This window comes from Homarus americanus, unplaced genomic scaffold, assembly GCF_018991925.1.
Source record: "Homarus americanus isolate GMGI-L3 unplaced genomic scaffold, GMGI_Hamer_2.0 scaffold45562, whole genome shotgun sequence".
Lineage (NCBI taxonomy): Eukaryota > Metazoa > Arthropoda > Malacostraca > Decapoda > Nephropidae > Homarus > Homarus americanus.
The window spans coordinates 8,147,013-8,163,104 of record NW_024744839.1 but is presented as its reverse complement, the minus strand read 5'-3'; the positions used below and the strand labels follow the sequence as shown (position 1 = coordinate 8,163,104).

The 16,092-nt window shown below is 39.0% G+C and overlaps 1 protein-coding gene across 3 annotated transcripts in view; it reads right to left on the bottom strand.

Moving 5' to 3' along the window:
* Nucleotides 1–1,113: 1,113 nt before the first annotated feature.
* Nucleotides 1,114–16,092, bottom strand: part of LOC121878058 (protein phosphatase 1K, mitochondrial-like) — a 41,692-nt gene continuing 26,713 nt past the window's right edge. For 2 of the 3 annotated variants that reach the window (XM_042384036.1, XM_042384035.1), the window contains exons 2-3: nucleotides 13,411–13,912; nucleotides 1,114–2,352 (exon numbers count right to left, since the gene is read on the bottom strand). In XM_042384036.1, the coding sequence (XP_042239970.1) occupies nucleotides 2,139–2,352; nucleotides 13,411–13,877 (681 nt within the window). In that variant the 5' untranslated portion in view covers nucleotides 13,878–13,912 and the 3' untranslated portion in view covers nucleotides 1,114–2,138. The remainder of the gene's footprint in view (nucleotides 2,353–13,410; nucleotides 13,913–16,092) is intronic. The other variant, XM_042384034.1, reaches the window with a different exon arrangement.

Here is a 16,092-nt window from a genome sequence, read left to right as displayed (position 1 = left end):
ACCGACCATCTGTTACCCAGTGAAGAATTATTTTTTTTTTTATTAACTGAAGATATTTGTTTTAGCTCATAAAATTCATACAAATTATCCGGTCTGAATATAATTTACATTGCTGGAATTCTTATAATTTGATGATCATTTTGAATATAAACATCATATTTTTGCATTAGACATACAAATTTTAGATAAAAAATTTTCTCAAATTAACTATGTTATCTTTTGTGCAAAATATATGACATTTATATTCAAAATATTCCTGGTCTTACAAGGAATCCAGCAATGTCAATTATATTATCCTAACTTTAATCTGAGGTATTATTTAATACTAAATGTTAAAAACCCTGGAAGGGAGGATTGGTGGGGGGTGGGGGGGAGGGTTGGGACTGACCGCGCGGTTGGAAGAGGGGGGGAGGCAAGGTGGGGTACTTTGATTGACAGATAGTGTTGTGAAGATTATTTTTTTTTTTATTAACTGAAGATATTTGTTTTAGCTCATAAAATTCATACAAATTACCCGGTCAGAATATAATTTACATTGCTGGAATTCTTATAATTTGGTGATCATTTTGAATATAAACATCATATATTTTGCATTAAACATACAAATTTTAGATAAAAATTTTTCTCTAGGTAACTATGTTATCTTTTGTGCAAAATATATGACATTTATATTCAAAATATTCCTGGTCTTACAAGGAATCCAGCAATGTCAATTGTATTATCCTAACTTTAGTTTGAGGTATTATTTATTAAAATTTAGTGGTTTTCCCCCAAAAATTTCTCTGAGAGGGAAGAGCCGGCAGTGTAGTGTGAGAGGGGGAGGGAGTTGAGTCCATTATTTGAATGGACATTAACTTGGCGACTGTATTTCTCTATTTCTCTTAAGTATTAATTGTGTGCATGTACCATCATAAAATTAAGATGTTATTTTTACTACAACATAGGTATGTGCCTTCAAAAAGTGGAGTTTGGGGGTCGGGCCGGTTTCTATTGGAATTAATCCCATATGTTCTGTTGTTCACTTAACGCGGATTTCACTTAACGCGGGACCCTCTGGGTTCAATTGACCGCGTTAAGTGGGGTACAACTGTATTATTCTATCTTCTTATTCTTTATTCATACATGCTAATTAACTTGGAGTTGAATAGTTGAAAAATAAACAGGTAGAATGAAGAAGTGGAGGGTGAAATCAGCTGGCAGGAATGTGCAGCTATGAGCCTCTTGGAGGCACAGGTACCTTGGCGACTCCTGCCAAGATGACCTTAATAAGCACTTTTTATGTTTTCTTTTGCACTACTGCATTCATCACCATCACTTTTCATTTGTTTTGAGACATTTCAATGGCAGCATACCTGGTTAGAAACTGCAATGCTTTCTGAGTGACAAAAGAGTGCTGTGGACAGCACGTGACACTGTACTGGCCAGTGCCTTGAAAATAAACTCCACCAAGATGCCTAGGGTCACTGGCTAGCCAGGCTGGGTTAGTCTGCCATTGACTTTGGCACTTGTTTTGGGTTTACACCCACATTTCAGTCATACACCTAGGTAGGAATTTAGGTCCCACTTCTTTAATGATACTGTACTGCACTGGGCCATTCACCAGGATGTAACCCACAACAGCCCGGTTCTTTCTCACTGCTAGGTGAACAGAGGCAGCAGGTGTAAGGAGACTTGCCTGGTTTTTCCCCTTACCTCAGAGTACAGTATAGAATAGAAAATGTGTCTACAAATGCACTAGCTCAGCTGGCTGCTTAACTAAAGACAAAACATGATTAACCTCCCTCCATGAATAATAATGTGAGCTGATTCACTGATAACTTTGCTCATTAAAGCAAAAAGAAATTTGTTAATTGAATTAAAATACCCTAAAACACTAAGCTAATTAACAACTTGGCTGAATAAAATCATCTGGCATCAGCCAAATAAAATATTAAAAGTGACATCCAGTAGAGAAGGGGGTTAAACCGAATTCTTGTTCATCAGTTACTCATTTAGTGGGACTGATTCTACCATACTAAAGGACAAATGTTAAACCTGGTATCATCATAATGGGCCAATGGGTGTGATGAGGAGGTGGGGATGATCCATGCATTCATGTGGGTTAATACAGCACCCTGGGCTAAATAACTGGGACTTCCCTAAGGAAAATTAACTTCCCTATTAGCAGCTTTTATTACCATAGGCTGCCAGCCAAAAGTTACAGGCCAGAAAACCTCTGCTCTTTTAAAGATGTTTACAGGAATAACTCTCACCTTAAGATTTTGTGCACAATATTCTGAACACTCCTTCCCTCCATGACCATCGAAAACTGCACAACACAAAATATTGTTGGGAAGTTCCACTATAACATATCTGTAAAAAGAAAATACTTGTACACTAAAATACAGAAGCCAACATACATATCTAGGACTGGAGTATATAATCCCACTTTATGGCCTGGAGAATGAAAGGAGACTCCCGTGAAATCATCATCATCAATGTTTTAAGGCCATTTTCCACAGTTGTTTGTGTCAGCAGTGATTACCTAATAGCAGCAATTTGCAGCTGCTTTTGTCAGGTTCTAATCTCTCAGGTCTTTTACCACAACCTGCCCCCATGTCACTCTTAGCCTCCCCTCCACATTCATTTTTGCATCTTTTGACCCAGTTGGTCTCCTCCATGATCTCCACATGCCAGAACTATCTCGACCTACTTTTGCGCAAAACCTCATCAATACTCTCAATACTCAAGACCCCTTATTTTGTCCCTGCCAAAGGGATCAACCAAGTACAGACATAACTTGATTATTGCTGCTTTGTTATAAAGCTCTCTCTCCTGTAAGATTATTTTGTCCAGATAAGAAGTCCCATGTGAGAACTAGCAACAAACACCAGTGTCTTTTTTTTTCTCTAAGGTGCACACTCAGACAATGAAAACAGCACATATTAATCAGCATCTGCCTCCACAGTTTTGAACAATCTCCTGCAGGTGATAGTGTTGACAATGTGAACAGGTAGTTAAGGAAAAGCATTGGGTGGTAAGCACTGAGTTAATATCGGTCAGAACTTGGATTTGGCTGCATCTGTAATTAGGATAATTCTGAAGAAAAAGAACAAGGTGAAGGCTTTTGGGAATTCCATTATATCATTTGTTTCAATGAAGATTCTAGAGCTGGTTAGTCATGAGGATGGAAGGCTAGGAGCATTTTCACCCTCCTGCAGGAAGGTGAAGGACCAACATTAGAGAACTGCCAGGCCAGTAGAAGTTACTTTGAGAATTTTAAGCACAACAGTAACTTTCAGTTTATGTATATTGTATCTGGTGAGGCAGCTGATGCTGATGAGCAGATAACACACAAGTTTCCTGACACCTTGAAAGTTATCACTAACCATGGCAAATACCTTTCCCAGCTTGTAAATCGGCCTCTTTTGGAAGCATAAGCTATCAAGCACATTAATCTTCCAGAGTGAAGGGCATGTATCAGGGTTTAAAACTGCCAAAGATCATATGAAGCTCCAATTACATGGTAATGCTTTGGGTGATTTCAAGCTCAAGCCCATGGTCACTTACCACCTTTAAAGACCTAAGGAACATCTACCTAGCCTCAGAGAAGTTGAAGGCCTAGGATAGAGCTGTGTGCTGACCTCGCTAGAGTAAAAGTCACAGTCGATTTAGCTCCGGGGAATTAACTGACAGTGCAATGGCTAGTGTTAGTTGTGAGCAGCTCTGTGCCTTTTTGAAGGCTGAGTTAGCGAAAGTCAAAGGAGGGTAGTGAGGAGAACAACAACCAAACTGGTGGTGAAAAAAGACTACACGGAAATGACAACAGCTATGTGTACTAACTTTTTTAATTTTGGTAGACGAATTAGACGGTAACATAGTCAAGGACGAGGCTGACAAGGAAGGTACGAAAACCTAAATTGTTGGGGATTCCCAGATTAGGTACTTACAGGTAGATAGAGCTTTTTGTGTCAAAAACAGAAATAGGATGAGTGTGTTTGCCAGGAGCTGGGGCGGGGGATATAGTTGAGAGGATGGACAATATCATGTATGGTAATGGGAACAAACTCATTATCTGCCCCAGTGCAGGAGGCAATGATATTGGCCAGTGTAGGAGTGAGGAGTTCCTTGATAAGTTCAAGGCAGCTATTAACCAGATTAGGATGAAGGGAGGGATCCCTATCATATGTTGTGTCCTGCTTAAAAGGAGAGTTGGCAAAGAATGGTTGTCAAGGGCAGTTGGTGTCAATGGCCGTCTTGACAGATATTGCAAGTCAATATCAGTCCCATTCATTGACAACTCGGACAACTTCTATGGAAAAAAGGAACTTCATGCTAGGGTTCGGGAATATTTATCTAGAGATGGGGTGGCAACCCTGGCTGGCTCTCTCAAGAGGGCAATTCAAAAGATGGGGGTCAAGGAGACTGCAGAGGGTGCGGGAAAACAAAGCGAGAGGTTACAGAGAAATAGTGTTAGGAATGATGACAAAGCTAAATTAGGTAAGCTAAAACCTAAATGCAACAGTGAGAGCACTCAACTCATGACTAACTTAAATGTCTACTATGCAAACAGTAGAAGTGTGAAAAATAAACTTGGCGTTGGTATGTACCGAAAAAATCGATATATGTAATAGCATTCAGCGAAACATGGATAAACTCAGATTCACGCGAGTTACTTGTCGAATACCAAATCAAGGGTTACAAATTATTTCATACACATAGGCAGATTAGGAAAGAAGGTTGGGTACCAATCAATGTCAAGGATAATTTGAAGTGTAAAATCAATAAGGAAATAAAAACTGAACTGAACACAGAAACAATTAGGGTAGAATTAACCAATGGTAGGGAAAAATTAATCATCGGAGTAATAATGTACAAACCTCCTTATCTCAATAGGGTTAATGAACAACTTGTTTGAGTTGTAATACACAGCGCATCCAAACATAGCAGAATCAGTATAGTAGGCGCCTTTAACTTTAGTCAAATAGATTGGACTGATTGGGTAATGCAGGATCAGAGGATTTTCTTGTAACAGTTCAGGACTGTTTCCTAAGAAAACTTATAACCAAACCCACCCGGGGTAATAATATACTAGATTTAGTTCTGTCAAACAGAGAAAACCTCATTAGTAATGTTGAGGTAGGGAACGAACTTGCTAACAGCGACCACAAAGAAGTGAGATTCTAAGTAGAACTTAATATCAGTTACAAGAAAAATTCTATTAAAGTCCCAGATTTCAGACGGGCAAACTTTGATAGGTTGAAAAGGCAGCTCAAAGGAGTAGTATTACGCTTGGGGGTGAATTACATGAACCTCGCGTGAGGTAATAAATAACGTGATCTCACACAATATATCCACAGAGGGTGACCTCACGTTGCCTGGTGACCTGACAACGATAACCTTACAAAAATTGACCGCTGAGGATGACCTGACCACGAGATTTGAGGTACATGAGTTCCATAACAATTTAAATAACGAGTTACTTAATGCACAAAGGCAGAATATACCATATAGAAAACTCAAATTAAATAACAATGACCCCAAATGGATGAATAATTATTGGACAAAGGAAGGCTATAGGCAGGAGAATAAATCGTGGTGAAGTTTACCTCCATGATTATTATAAAGTATTGGCCAATACGGTTAAAACAGAGATAAGAAAAAAAGAGGAATAATGAAATGAAGGTAGCAAGGAAGGCAAAGTCAATCCCAAAAGGATTTTTCCAAACTAAAACTCGAGACAAGATTGGACCATTACAGTCAGATACCGGTGAACTAACTGACAATGACGGAGAAATGAGCAATAATCTGAATTGATATTTTTCATCAGTTTTCACAACCAAAAATTTAAGCAGGATACCCTAGGCACCAACTATGTACAGAGAGAGCAAAAAAAAAATTAAGCAAGATAGTAATGACCAGTAACGATGTTAGTAAACAAATATATAAACTAAAACCTACAAGTCACCAAGTCCTGACGAGATATTTGCCAGAGTATTAAAGGAATGTAAGGAAGAACTTAGTATGCCCTTAGCAAACTTGTTTAACATGTCATTAAAAACAGGTATAGTACCAGAATCCTGGAGGATAGTGAATGTGATACTGATTTTTAAGAAGGGAGATATATCACGGTATTCTCAAACTACTATCCAATTGGTTTAACATCAATTGTAGGCAAATTACGGGAAGCAATGCTGTACTTTCAAACTCAATTCGAAATCACCTGGAGAAGAAGCACAAATTGATCAATGATTCCCAGCATGGTTTCACAAGTAGGCATTCATGTCTGACAAATCTATTATCATTCTTTCCAAATGTTTTTTAATCAGAGGATGAGAGACACGATTATGATGTGTTTTACCTCAACCTTATTAAAGGCTTCGACAGCGTCCTACACAAAGACTAATGCGTTAAGTGGAGGCTCATGGAATTGGAGATGTTCTACACTGGATTAGGGCGTGGATACAGGACAAGAAACAGAGTCAGCATTAATGGCACTTAATCCGATTGTGTTAACATTACTAGTGGAGTGCCCCAAGGCACACTTACTTGGACCATTACTATTTATTATATACATAAACGACATAGATATAGGCATAGACAGCAATACGTACAGTAAACCCTCGATAACTCGGAATTTCATATAACTCAACACAAATACGGTCTCGGAATGTATTATAGTACATATACAGTATTGTATAACTTGGGAAATGCCGAGATATATAAAATTATCTGGGAACATCTCGGCATATCTGGCCACCTGCGTCACCGATCATGCCTCTGTGTCATCTACCATGTCTGTGTCACCTACCATGCCTGTGTCACCTACCATGCCTGTGTCACACTACATCCTTGACTGCCGAAGGGTCAAGATGTACCTGGCGCTCCTCTGGGAGCAGCCAGGTCAACTGTTATGTTGGCCCATACCAACTCCCTCCCCTGAACCCCTCCTTCCCACCGGAATATCAACAAATTCTTGCCAGAAGTTACTACAGTATTTCATTTAGGAAAGGAATGGAACCGGTGTTGAATAGTGGTGAACAGTGCTTAAGTCAGTGAAAAACAACTCAACAGTAACAGCTGAGTCATACCCAAGCTAACCTTCACACTGCGAAGTCCCAGGTACCCAGTGATAACTGCCCCTGAGACTCAACAACACCACCTATGTGTTAATCCATCCACGATAAGGAGGCCTGGGACCACACCTCACTCACTTGAGTGAGTGAGGTCCTGTGACACCAGACCATGTGGTGTCCCCATTATGCTACCCAGGGCCGGATTCAGGAGTGGGCAAAGTGGGTAGCTACCCAGGGGCCTCCACAATCTGGGAGCCTCCACATATTACATCTGACCTTGGACTTGAAGACGCCTATACATGCATTCTTCGGCAGAACCATTATTTGAGTAGAGTTTTATCTCATTAATAATGCAAAGAATCATCTCTCTGTAATAACTAATAACATATTCTTTTCTGTGAAGTCTCTTGAAAATTTTTGACATGTGTGGTAGTAGCTGTATCAGGGCTGGTCGACTTGAAACCACATGAATGACTCCAGTCATGTCTCACTTTTGTGTGTGTGTGTGTGTGTGTGTGTGTGTTGGGAATTTGTACACTATCAATAAATATACAGTTAATTAAAAATTTCTCAATGTTCTAATTTCCTCAATATAACTGCATATGGCTTCAAAATTCTCCAAAGAAGTGTTCAAATTTCAAAATTTTCCCGGGGCTTACAGCGCCCCCCGGAACTCCCAGATGTTTAGGCTCGCCTCACTCGCCACCCCACCCTCTTGGGTAGTTATAATGAGGGGGCCTCCACAAAGAGGCTGCCCACGGGCCCCCACAGGTCTAAATCCGGCACTGATGCTACTACGACACCACACAGTGAATGAATTGCTACAGCATCATGTGAGGTTCCTCATAACACCATCTGTGAGGGAATTACTACACCACATGAGGCCCTTCATAACACCATCTGTGAGGGAATTACTACAAATTGTCAGGCCCCTCATAACACCATCTGTGAGGGAATTACTACACCACGTGATGCTCCTCATAACACCACCTGTGAGGGAATTACTACACCACGTCAAACCCCTCATAACATCATCTGTGCGGGAATTACTACACCACGTCAGGCTCCTCATAACACCACCTGTGAGGGAGTTACCACACCACGTGTCTGCTGTTCAACACTTCAGCGTACATGATCTACGTGACCTCCACTGTAAACATTAATCTGTATATTCACTGTTTGTTCCTTTTCCTTTCTCTAATGAAGACTCATGTAGTAGTAAGTCATTTATGTCCAATGTATATTTTCAGCTTCCGGGCTGCAGAACTTTTTCAATAAACCGTTAATTATTATTATTATTATTATTACAGTATTATTATTATTATTATTATTATTATTATTATTATTATTATTATTATTATTATTATTATGCCTGTGTCACCTACCATACCTCTGTGTCACCTACCATACCTCTGTGTCACCTACCATACCTCTGTGGCACCTACCATACTTCTGTGTCACCTACCATGCATCTGTCACCTACCATACCTTTATGTCACCTACCACACCTCTGTGTCACCTACCACACCTGTGTCACATACCATGCATCTGTGTCACCTACCACACCTCTGTGTCACATACCATACCTCTGTGTCACATACCATACCTCTGTGTCACCTACCATGTTGTACTGCGCACATCATTGTCATTCCTAAAAACCCACTTTAATTCATATTACGCTACATAACATTCAAATCCACCGCGCTTGTAGAATCTCAGGAGAGACGTGTTTTCCCATTCATTTTACACTCAGGATCACTCCCAGTAAGTCCCGCCTTCGAACACAGTTGTCACTATGTTTATTCCACTCTCTACTGGCAAATGCAATCTTGAATTAGTCTGTGTAAATCAACTTTAGTAATTCACCAGACCTTTGTCAACTGAGGGTCATCCTTGAATGAGTAACAGTTAGATTGTTTGTAATTTCTGTCATTGCATGAGTAGCGATGGCTGGCAACTCAAGGGTATATAAACCAGTGCGAGGCGGGAAGAATAAACCTCCCGTATCATCTTTCACCTTCGTTCCCAGATTGACAGTGGGCTTAATTGAAACCCACCGGTTGCTCGGAGCCGGTGGATACCCAGCAGTGGTCAATATAGGAGTGATGGAGCTGATTCGGCATGATTAATCGGTTCTACTCTACCTCGTGGGCCAAGGACCCCAGACTCACCTCGTGTCGGAGTGTAACCGACCACAACAGCAGTTGTTAGAGGCGCCAGTGCTATACACTGGGACAGGCCTTGGAGTTATGGTCCACAGTGTGGTCGTATGTGTTTGTTAATAATTACCCCATGTGGGGTAGTGGACCCATGTCGGTGTTTGTATCAGTATTAGTGTATTGTGAGTAAGGACAAGGAACTGGTCCTGCTATGTAATGTAATGTGACATCGGTAAGAGTGTGCACGGTAAGAGTGTAATATCTGAGTAATTGCTGTTGAGTAAATGAGAAAATAAGTAAATAAGAATACGGAGTCTGCAATAAGCCCAGGAGTTGAGCCTGGTACTTTGATTTTATATTAATAAACTTGTTCTTTGAGTATTTTAGGAGTATTCATTTCTCCCACAGTAGTTACCTTTATTTCCGTCCAAGTGACCCTGATATCAGAATTACACTACCCATGTGCCTAGACCACCGACATGCTACCAAAATGAACTGAAGTAAGTAGAATGAATAATTGAAAGAACTAAGACATGTTGTGGTTTCACCCTTCTTTCCCCTTATCGATCTGGTCAATGAAAAACCTAACCCAATGCCTAGTCCACTCTGCCCGCTACCTAACGAGTTACGTACTGTCCAGAGGGGGTCTGGTGGCAGCGACCCTTAGAAATTAAGATTAGAGTTAAGTATTCCCCGTTAGAATTAGTGACCCCAGTCAGGCAGTATAGTGTCACCTACTATGATGCTTCATTCTTTGCCTGCAGTGCTGGTAAGTGTTACTTTTTTACATTTAGTAATTACACGTACAGTGAACCCTCACTTTACGCAGTCAATTGAACCCATGGAGGCCCGCATAAAGCGAGAGAAACGCGTAAAGTGAACAACATAACATATGGGATTAAATGAAATAGAGACCGGCTGACCCCCAAACTCCACTTTTTCCAACACAATACCTATGTTCTAGTAAAAATAACATGTTAATCTTATGATGGTACATGCACACAATTAATACTTAAGAGAAATAGAGAAATACAGTCGCCAAGTTAATGTCCATTCAAATAATGGACTCGACTCCCTCCCCCTCTTCTCACACTCCTGGCTCTTCCCTCTCTGAGAAATGTTTGGGGGAAAAACCACTAGATTTTAAGGTATAGTAATAAATAATACCTCAAACTAAAGTTAGGATAATATAATTGACATTGCTGGATTCCTTGTAAGACCAGGGATATTTTGAATATAAATGTCATATATTTTGCACAAAAGATAACATATTTACTCAGAGTAAACAAAATACTTAGAGTAGATCTAAAATTTGTTTGTCTAATGCAAAATCTATGATGTTTATATTCAAAATGATCATCAAATCGTAAGAATTCCAGCAATGTAAATTATATTCTGGCCGGGTAATTTGTATGAATTTTATGAGCTAAAACAAATATCTTCAGTTAATAAAAAAAAAATATATTCTTCACAACCGCGCCAGATGGCCGGTTGGTCCCTCCCTCCCCCCAACCCCCCACCAACCCTCCCTACCAGAGAAATGTGTGGGAGAAACCAGAATATTTACCTTTTTAGTAATAAATAATACCTCAGACTAAAGTTAGGATAATATAATTGACATTGCTGGATTCCTTGTAAGACCAGGAATATTTTGAATATACACTTCATATATTTTGCACAAAAGATAACATATTTGCTCTGAGTAAACAAAATACTTGCATTAGATCTAAAATTTGTATGTCTAATGCAAAATCTATGATGCTTATATTCAAAATGATCATCAAATTGTAAGAATTCCAGCAATGTAAATTATATTCTGGCCGGATAATTTGTATGAATTTTATGAGCTAAATAAAAAAATTATACTTCACCCGCGTATATGAGTAGATGCACCGCGTAAAGTGGGAATTCCGGTTCTGGCAGGGTACCGCGTAAATGTAGAAACGCGTAAAGTGAAACCGCGTAAAGCGAGGGTTCACTGTTCATAATATGGGTCTATAATTTTTTTATTGTTGCATTTTTGTAGGAGGGGGGAAATTGCCTCGATAAGTCTGAATTTGTGATAACTCTGCAAGGTCAGACTCCATATTCGCCAAGTTATCGAGGGTTTACTGTGTAAGTAAATTTGCTGATGACACTAAATTGGGTGTGTAATTAAATCTTGGGTGTGTAATTAAATCTTGGGCGTGTAACTAAATCTGATGAGGTCTCCGCAAATCTACAGGATGAAATTTAATGTGGACTATTCCCGGGCATTAGGAACATTGAGTATACAGTAGAGACAGATTAATGAATCTGAATTTGCATTCCCTCAAGAGATGTAGAGTGAGAGGCAATATGATTGAGGTGCATAAATGGAGGTTATGGTTAAACAGAGGTACTTGAATTATCCAACCAGGAATAAACAGGTAGCAATGGTTTTGAATAAGACAAATTCAGATTTAGTTAAACATTGGTTTGGAAATAGAGTAGTGGAGGAGTGGAACAAGTTACCAAACATCATCATTAACTGGAACACACTGCATAGCTTTAAATATAGGTTGGATGGATATAGTACAGTATGAGCAATAGGGGTTGGGTGTAAATGGGACTGACCAGTATGGGCCATTAGACCTGCTGCAGTTTCCTCTACAGCTCCTCCCCGACTTACGACCACTCACACTTACGACCTACCTCAGTCGTACAAAAATTTGGCCAAATTACGTATTTTCGAGTTCCAAAGTCAGTACAGAGACAAAATTTTCATCTGTAATTCACTTGAAAATGGCTGGCAAAAAAGTGAGTGTTTTGTGGTGCTGAGAAGAAAAAGAGACCCCCATTTTAGAATGTCTATGTATTATTTAAGCATTTCCGACATGACCATTTCAACTTACGACCTGGATGTCGGTCCCTAACCCCGTCGTAAGTTGGGGAGCAGCTGTATGCTTGTGTTCCTATGATACAGGCAGTCCTTGGTTTATGAAGGTTAAGTTTACAAAAATCTGAAGTTACAAAAAAAGAAATTTTGACCTACAGTATGACTCAATTTATGAACAAAAAAATGCAAAGTTATGAAGAATGTTTTCCCCATATCAATATTTTTTTTCTAAGTACCATACCGTAATGTTGAAAATATGCTAAAATGTGGAAATTACTTAGTGAAATTACACAGAATACTTGTAATCTCAAAACTGTAGGTCTAGGACCCCAGTAGTTGATGAGCCTACGGTTCCAGAGTCCCCAGCTTAATGTCTACACTTATGTTTGTAACATGGTTAGGTTTATGTATAGGATGTATTCTACGAGATTAGTTTATTCCTCGTGGAAGCTCGGAAGGTGGTGACCGAGCAATATCTTAGCCCCTTAGTTCTTATATAAATGTCAGGGCAGTACATTGGGTTTATATAATCATATCACCCCCTGTAACTTTCCACTAGTTATGAGGTGACATGGTCACATCATGTGATGGGTAAGTTCCTTGAGGCGTGGCCCTAAGACTGTTAAGGTCAGCATTTAAAAGCCGGTTGCCTGCGGATTGCCACTCAACACCTCGCACTAACCGGACATATTTAGAAGAGCTCTTTAATAGAGCCTCCGTCCTCATCTTAACACTCATAGCTACAGTGATTAAGTTACAGGGGGTGATATGATTATATAAACCCAATGTACTGCCCTGACATTTATATAAGAACTAAGGGGCTAATACACCTATAAATGTTTATCATCTAAAATAAGGTGAACTTTAAAATGTTAGTTATTGGACATTGCTAGGCCATTGGTTCATACACCAATAGGATATTTAACAAATACTTTTGGTCATTTATCTTGAACAGCAGCTTGTAAAAAAAAAAATTTAAAACCATCCAAAGTGACCCCAGTTCACATTATGAAATATTCTCAACTAATTACAAATGAAGGTACAGTCTCATTCAAGATTTTTCAAACACTGCTGGAGACAGCTGGCAACTCAAGGCCGTTTGTTTACTATAGTATGTCGTGTAAAATAATACAAAACAACAAAGCCCAACCATTAATTAAGCAACAGAGGACTAAGTAACCAATCACCGATAACCTTTTACATTCATTCATAATTTTTACTACGTACTACAGTAAACAAACGGCCTTGAGTTGCCAGGTGTCTCCAGCAGTAATCGAAGAATCTTGAACGTGACTGTACAATACTTAACAATTAAGAAAACGCAATTCTTCCTTCTTACCTGTCTTCTTGGTATGTGCGTTTTCCAAGAATGCTTGAACAGCCAACATCAGCGGGAACAATCATTGGTATAGGAGTACCATGTTTAATGCTGGCCTCCATCATGATCGGGAGGTCAATACGGTTATCCCAGGCTCCAAGTGCATCAAAATTGAAGTCCTTCTTTCTCGTAGTTTCATTCTCAGTTTTACTCTCAGCCTCAGATGTATTTACATTAGCAGTGTTGATGATATTTTGATGAATAAAATTTTTAAAATCAGTTCTATTGCTTGATTTTCTGATCCTGTTGAATTCTTTACCACTTAAGCTTGATGCAGTAACAAAATGATTTTTAAATATTTTGTGACCGAACACAACTGGCAACTGGCCAGAGGAATGCTGTACACATGAAGGGTTCACAATCTCTGTGTTGAAATTGGACAAGTTCACCTTTGGTACTCTCTTCTGAGCCAAAAAAATCCTATGCATCCTAAGGCAATTACTTATTTTTTGAATGCTGGAACCTGCGGAAAAAAAAAGTTCTTAGAACAAAAAAATCATAGATTTTATATTGAAAGTTCTGCCCAATTGGAGCTAACTAAGCTGATTAATCTTACCCAGATAATGCATAATGCACATCCTTATCCCAAGACAGTAGGGTAGACAATGCCACCCTACATGTGGGCATCAGTAACTTTACCTGTACAGTGATCCCTCGGTTAACGAATGCCTAGGTTAACGAAATTTCGGTTAACGAATTACCTTCCATAAGATTCTTCACTTCGGTTAAAGAAAAAATTTCGGTTAACGATTTCCTTAATAATTTTTCCCAACATGTTTTTGCTTGCATTTGGCTGTTCACCAGCTGTAGTATTAGTCCGCCAATACAGTAATCGGTTCTAGGGCTTAAATTCCTTACCATTTTAGTAAATATCAAGAAGGTTGTACTATTCAATAATTTTAAAAGTGTTATATTAAATTTTTTAGTAATTTTAACAATTACTGAACATAATTGAAGTACTGTACAAGAAACTAGATTTTTGGTGCGCCAAACAGCCACTCAACACACCAAGCTTGGCGTCAGTTTGTTTATAGGTTCAGAGGAAGGAACATCTTGTTTGAGACTCTTCAACATAAACACTTTTTTCTGTGTTTCCAATCAAATTATTGCTCATTTTGAAATAAATTTTACATATTGATAATATATAGCGCAGTGCAGTGTTTATTTAAAGAAAATTTTCTTTATTTACAGCAATAAAACTTAAAATTTCAGTGTTGAAATCGAATCCAGCATGGCTCCAAAGAAATCGAGAAAAGTTATTTCAATCCAGGTAAAGCAGGAAATTATAAAGAAACATGAACAGGTCATTAGAACAAATGTGCTTAGTAAAGACTATGGCATGTCGGCATCAACTGTGTCGACAATTCTTGCACAGAAAGACAAGTTTAAGGAAGTGAAAGTGAGAGACAAATCTACCAGACTGTTTAAAGGTAGATCCCTAATAGCAGAAACAGAGAGGTTACTTCTCATTTGGATCAGGGAAAAGCAAATGAAAGGTGATTCAGTTTCTATAGAATTTATTTGTGAAAGAGCCAGGGAGATTTACGAACATTTAAAGGAAGATCAAACTGGTTCTTCTGGCACAGAGTTCGAAGATTTTCCGGCAAGCAAGGGCTGGTTTGAAAAATTTAAGAAAAGAAGTGACATTTTCAGTGTTATTAGGCATGGTGAGGCTGCAAGTGCAGATAAAGAAGGAGCAGCAAAGTTTGTAGAGGACTTTAACAAACTGGTGGATGAAGAAAATTATCTTCCACAGCAAGTGTTCAATGTGGACGAAACTGGGCTGTTTTGGAAGAAAATGCCCAAAAGAACATTCATCACCAGAGATGAAGCCTCTTTACCTGGGCATAAACCCATGAAAGACCGTCTCACTCTAGTGCTTGGTGCCAATGCTTCAGGGGATTTCCGACTGAAGTCTATGCTTGTCTACCACTCTGAGAACCCCAGGGTGTTCAAGCAACAAAAAGTGGTAAGAGGAAAGCTTAGAGTTTATTGGAAGTCCAACCATAAGACATGGGTGACAAGACGGGCGTTCTTAAGTCGGGGACCTCCTGTATGAGGAAACGTGCAAATCCTACTTACTATGACAACAGTAAGAATTAGCATCGTCATCCTTTTTTGGGGGGGGGATATTATTATTATCAGAAAGAGCAATTTATCATCATCTACAGAAAAATTTTGGTTTAATATTCGGTAATGACCATGCACGGAACTCTATACTGTACTATACATAGTGATTTGTATACTGTATGGGGAGATAGACATCTTAAAAATATGAATACTGCATAGTACTTTACTCTACTCTATAGTGTTTTTGTCAGAAATTTTAATTTTTTTTAATTTTTCTGACTTTACAATTTCAGGTTTAGTTCTTTAAGTTTTTTTTCTTTTGTCCTGTTGGGTTAGGTAAGGTTTACACACCAGGGGCCCACTCGTGCACAGGTCACTGACCCACATCGGGGCCTTGGGGACAAAATGTAATGATAATAACAATAAAGAAATACAAAATGAAAAAAGGTCAAGATTGAGAAACAATACGTACCGTATATACCCGTGTATAGCACGAGTTCTTAAGACCAAATTTTTGGGCAAAAAGTTGGGGGTCGACCTCTATACGGGTAATAGTTTCGTTAGGTTGAAAAA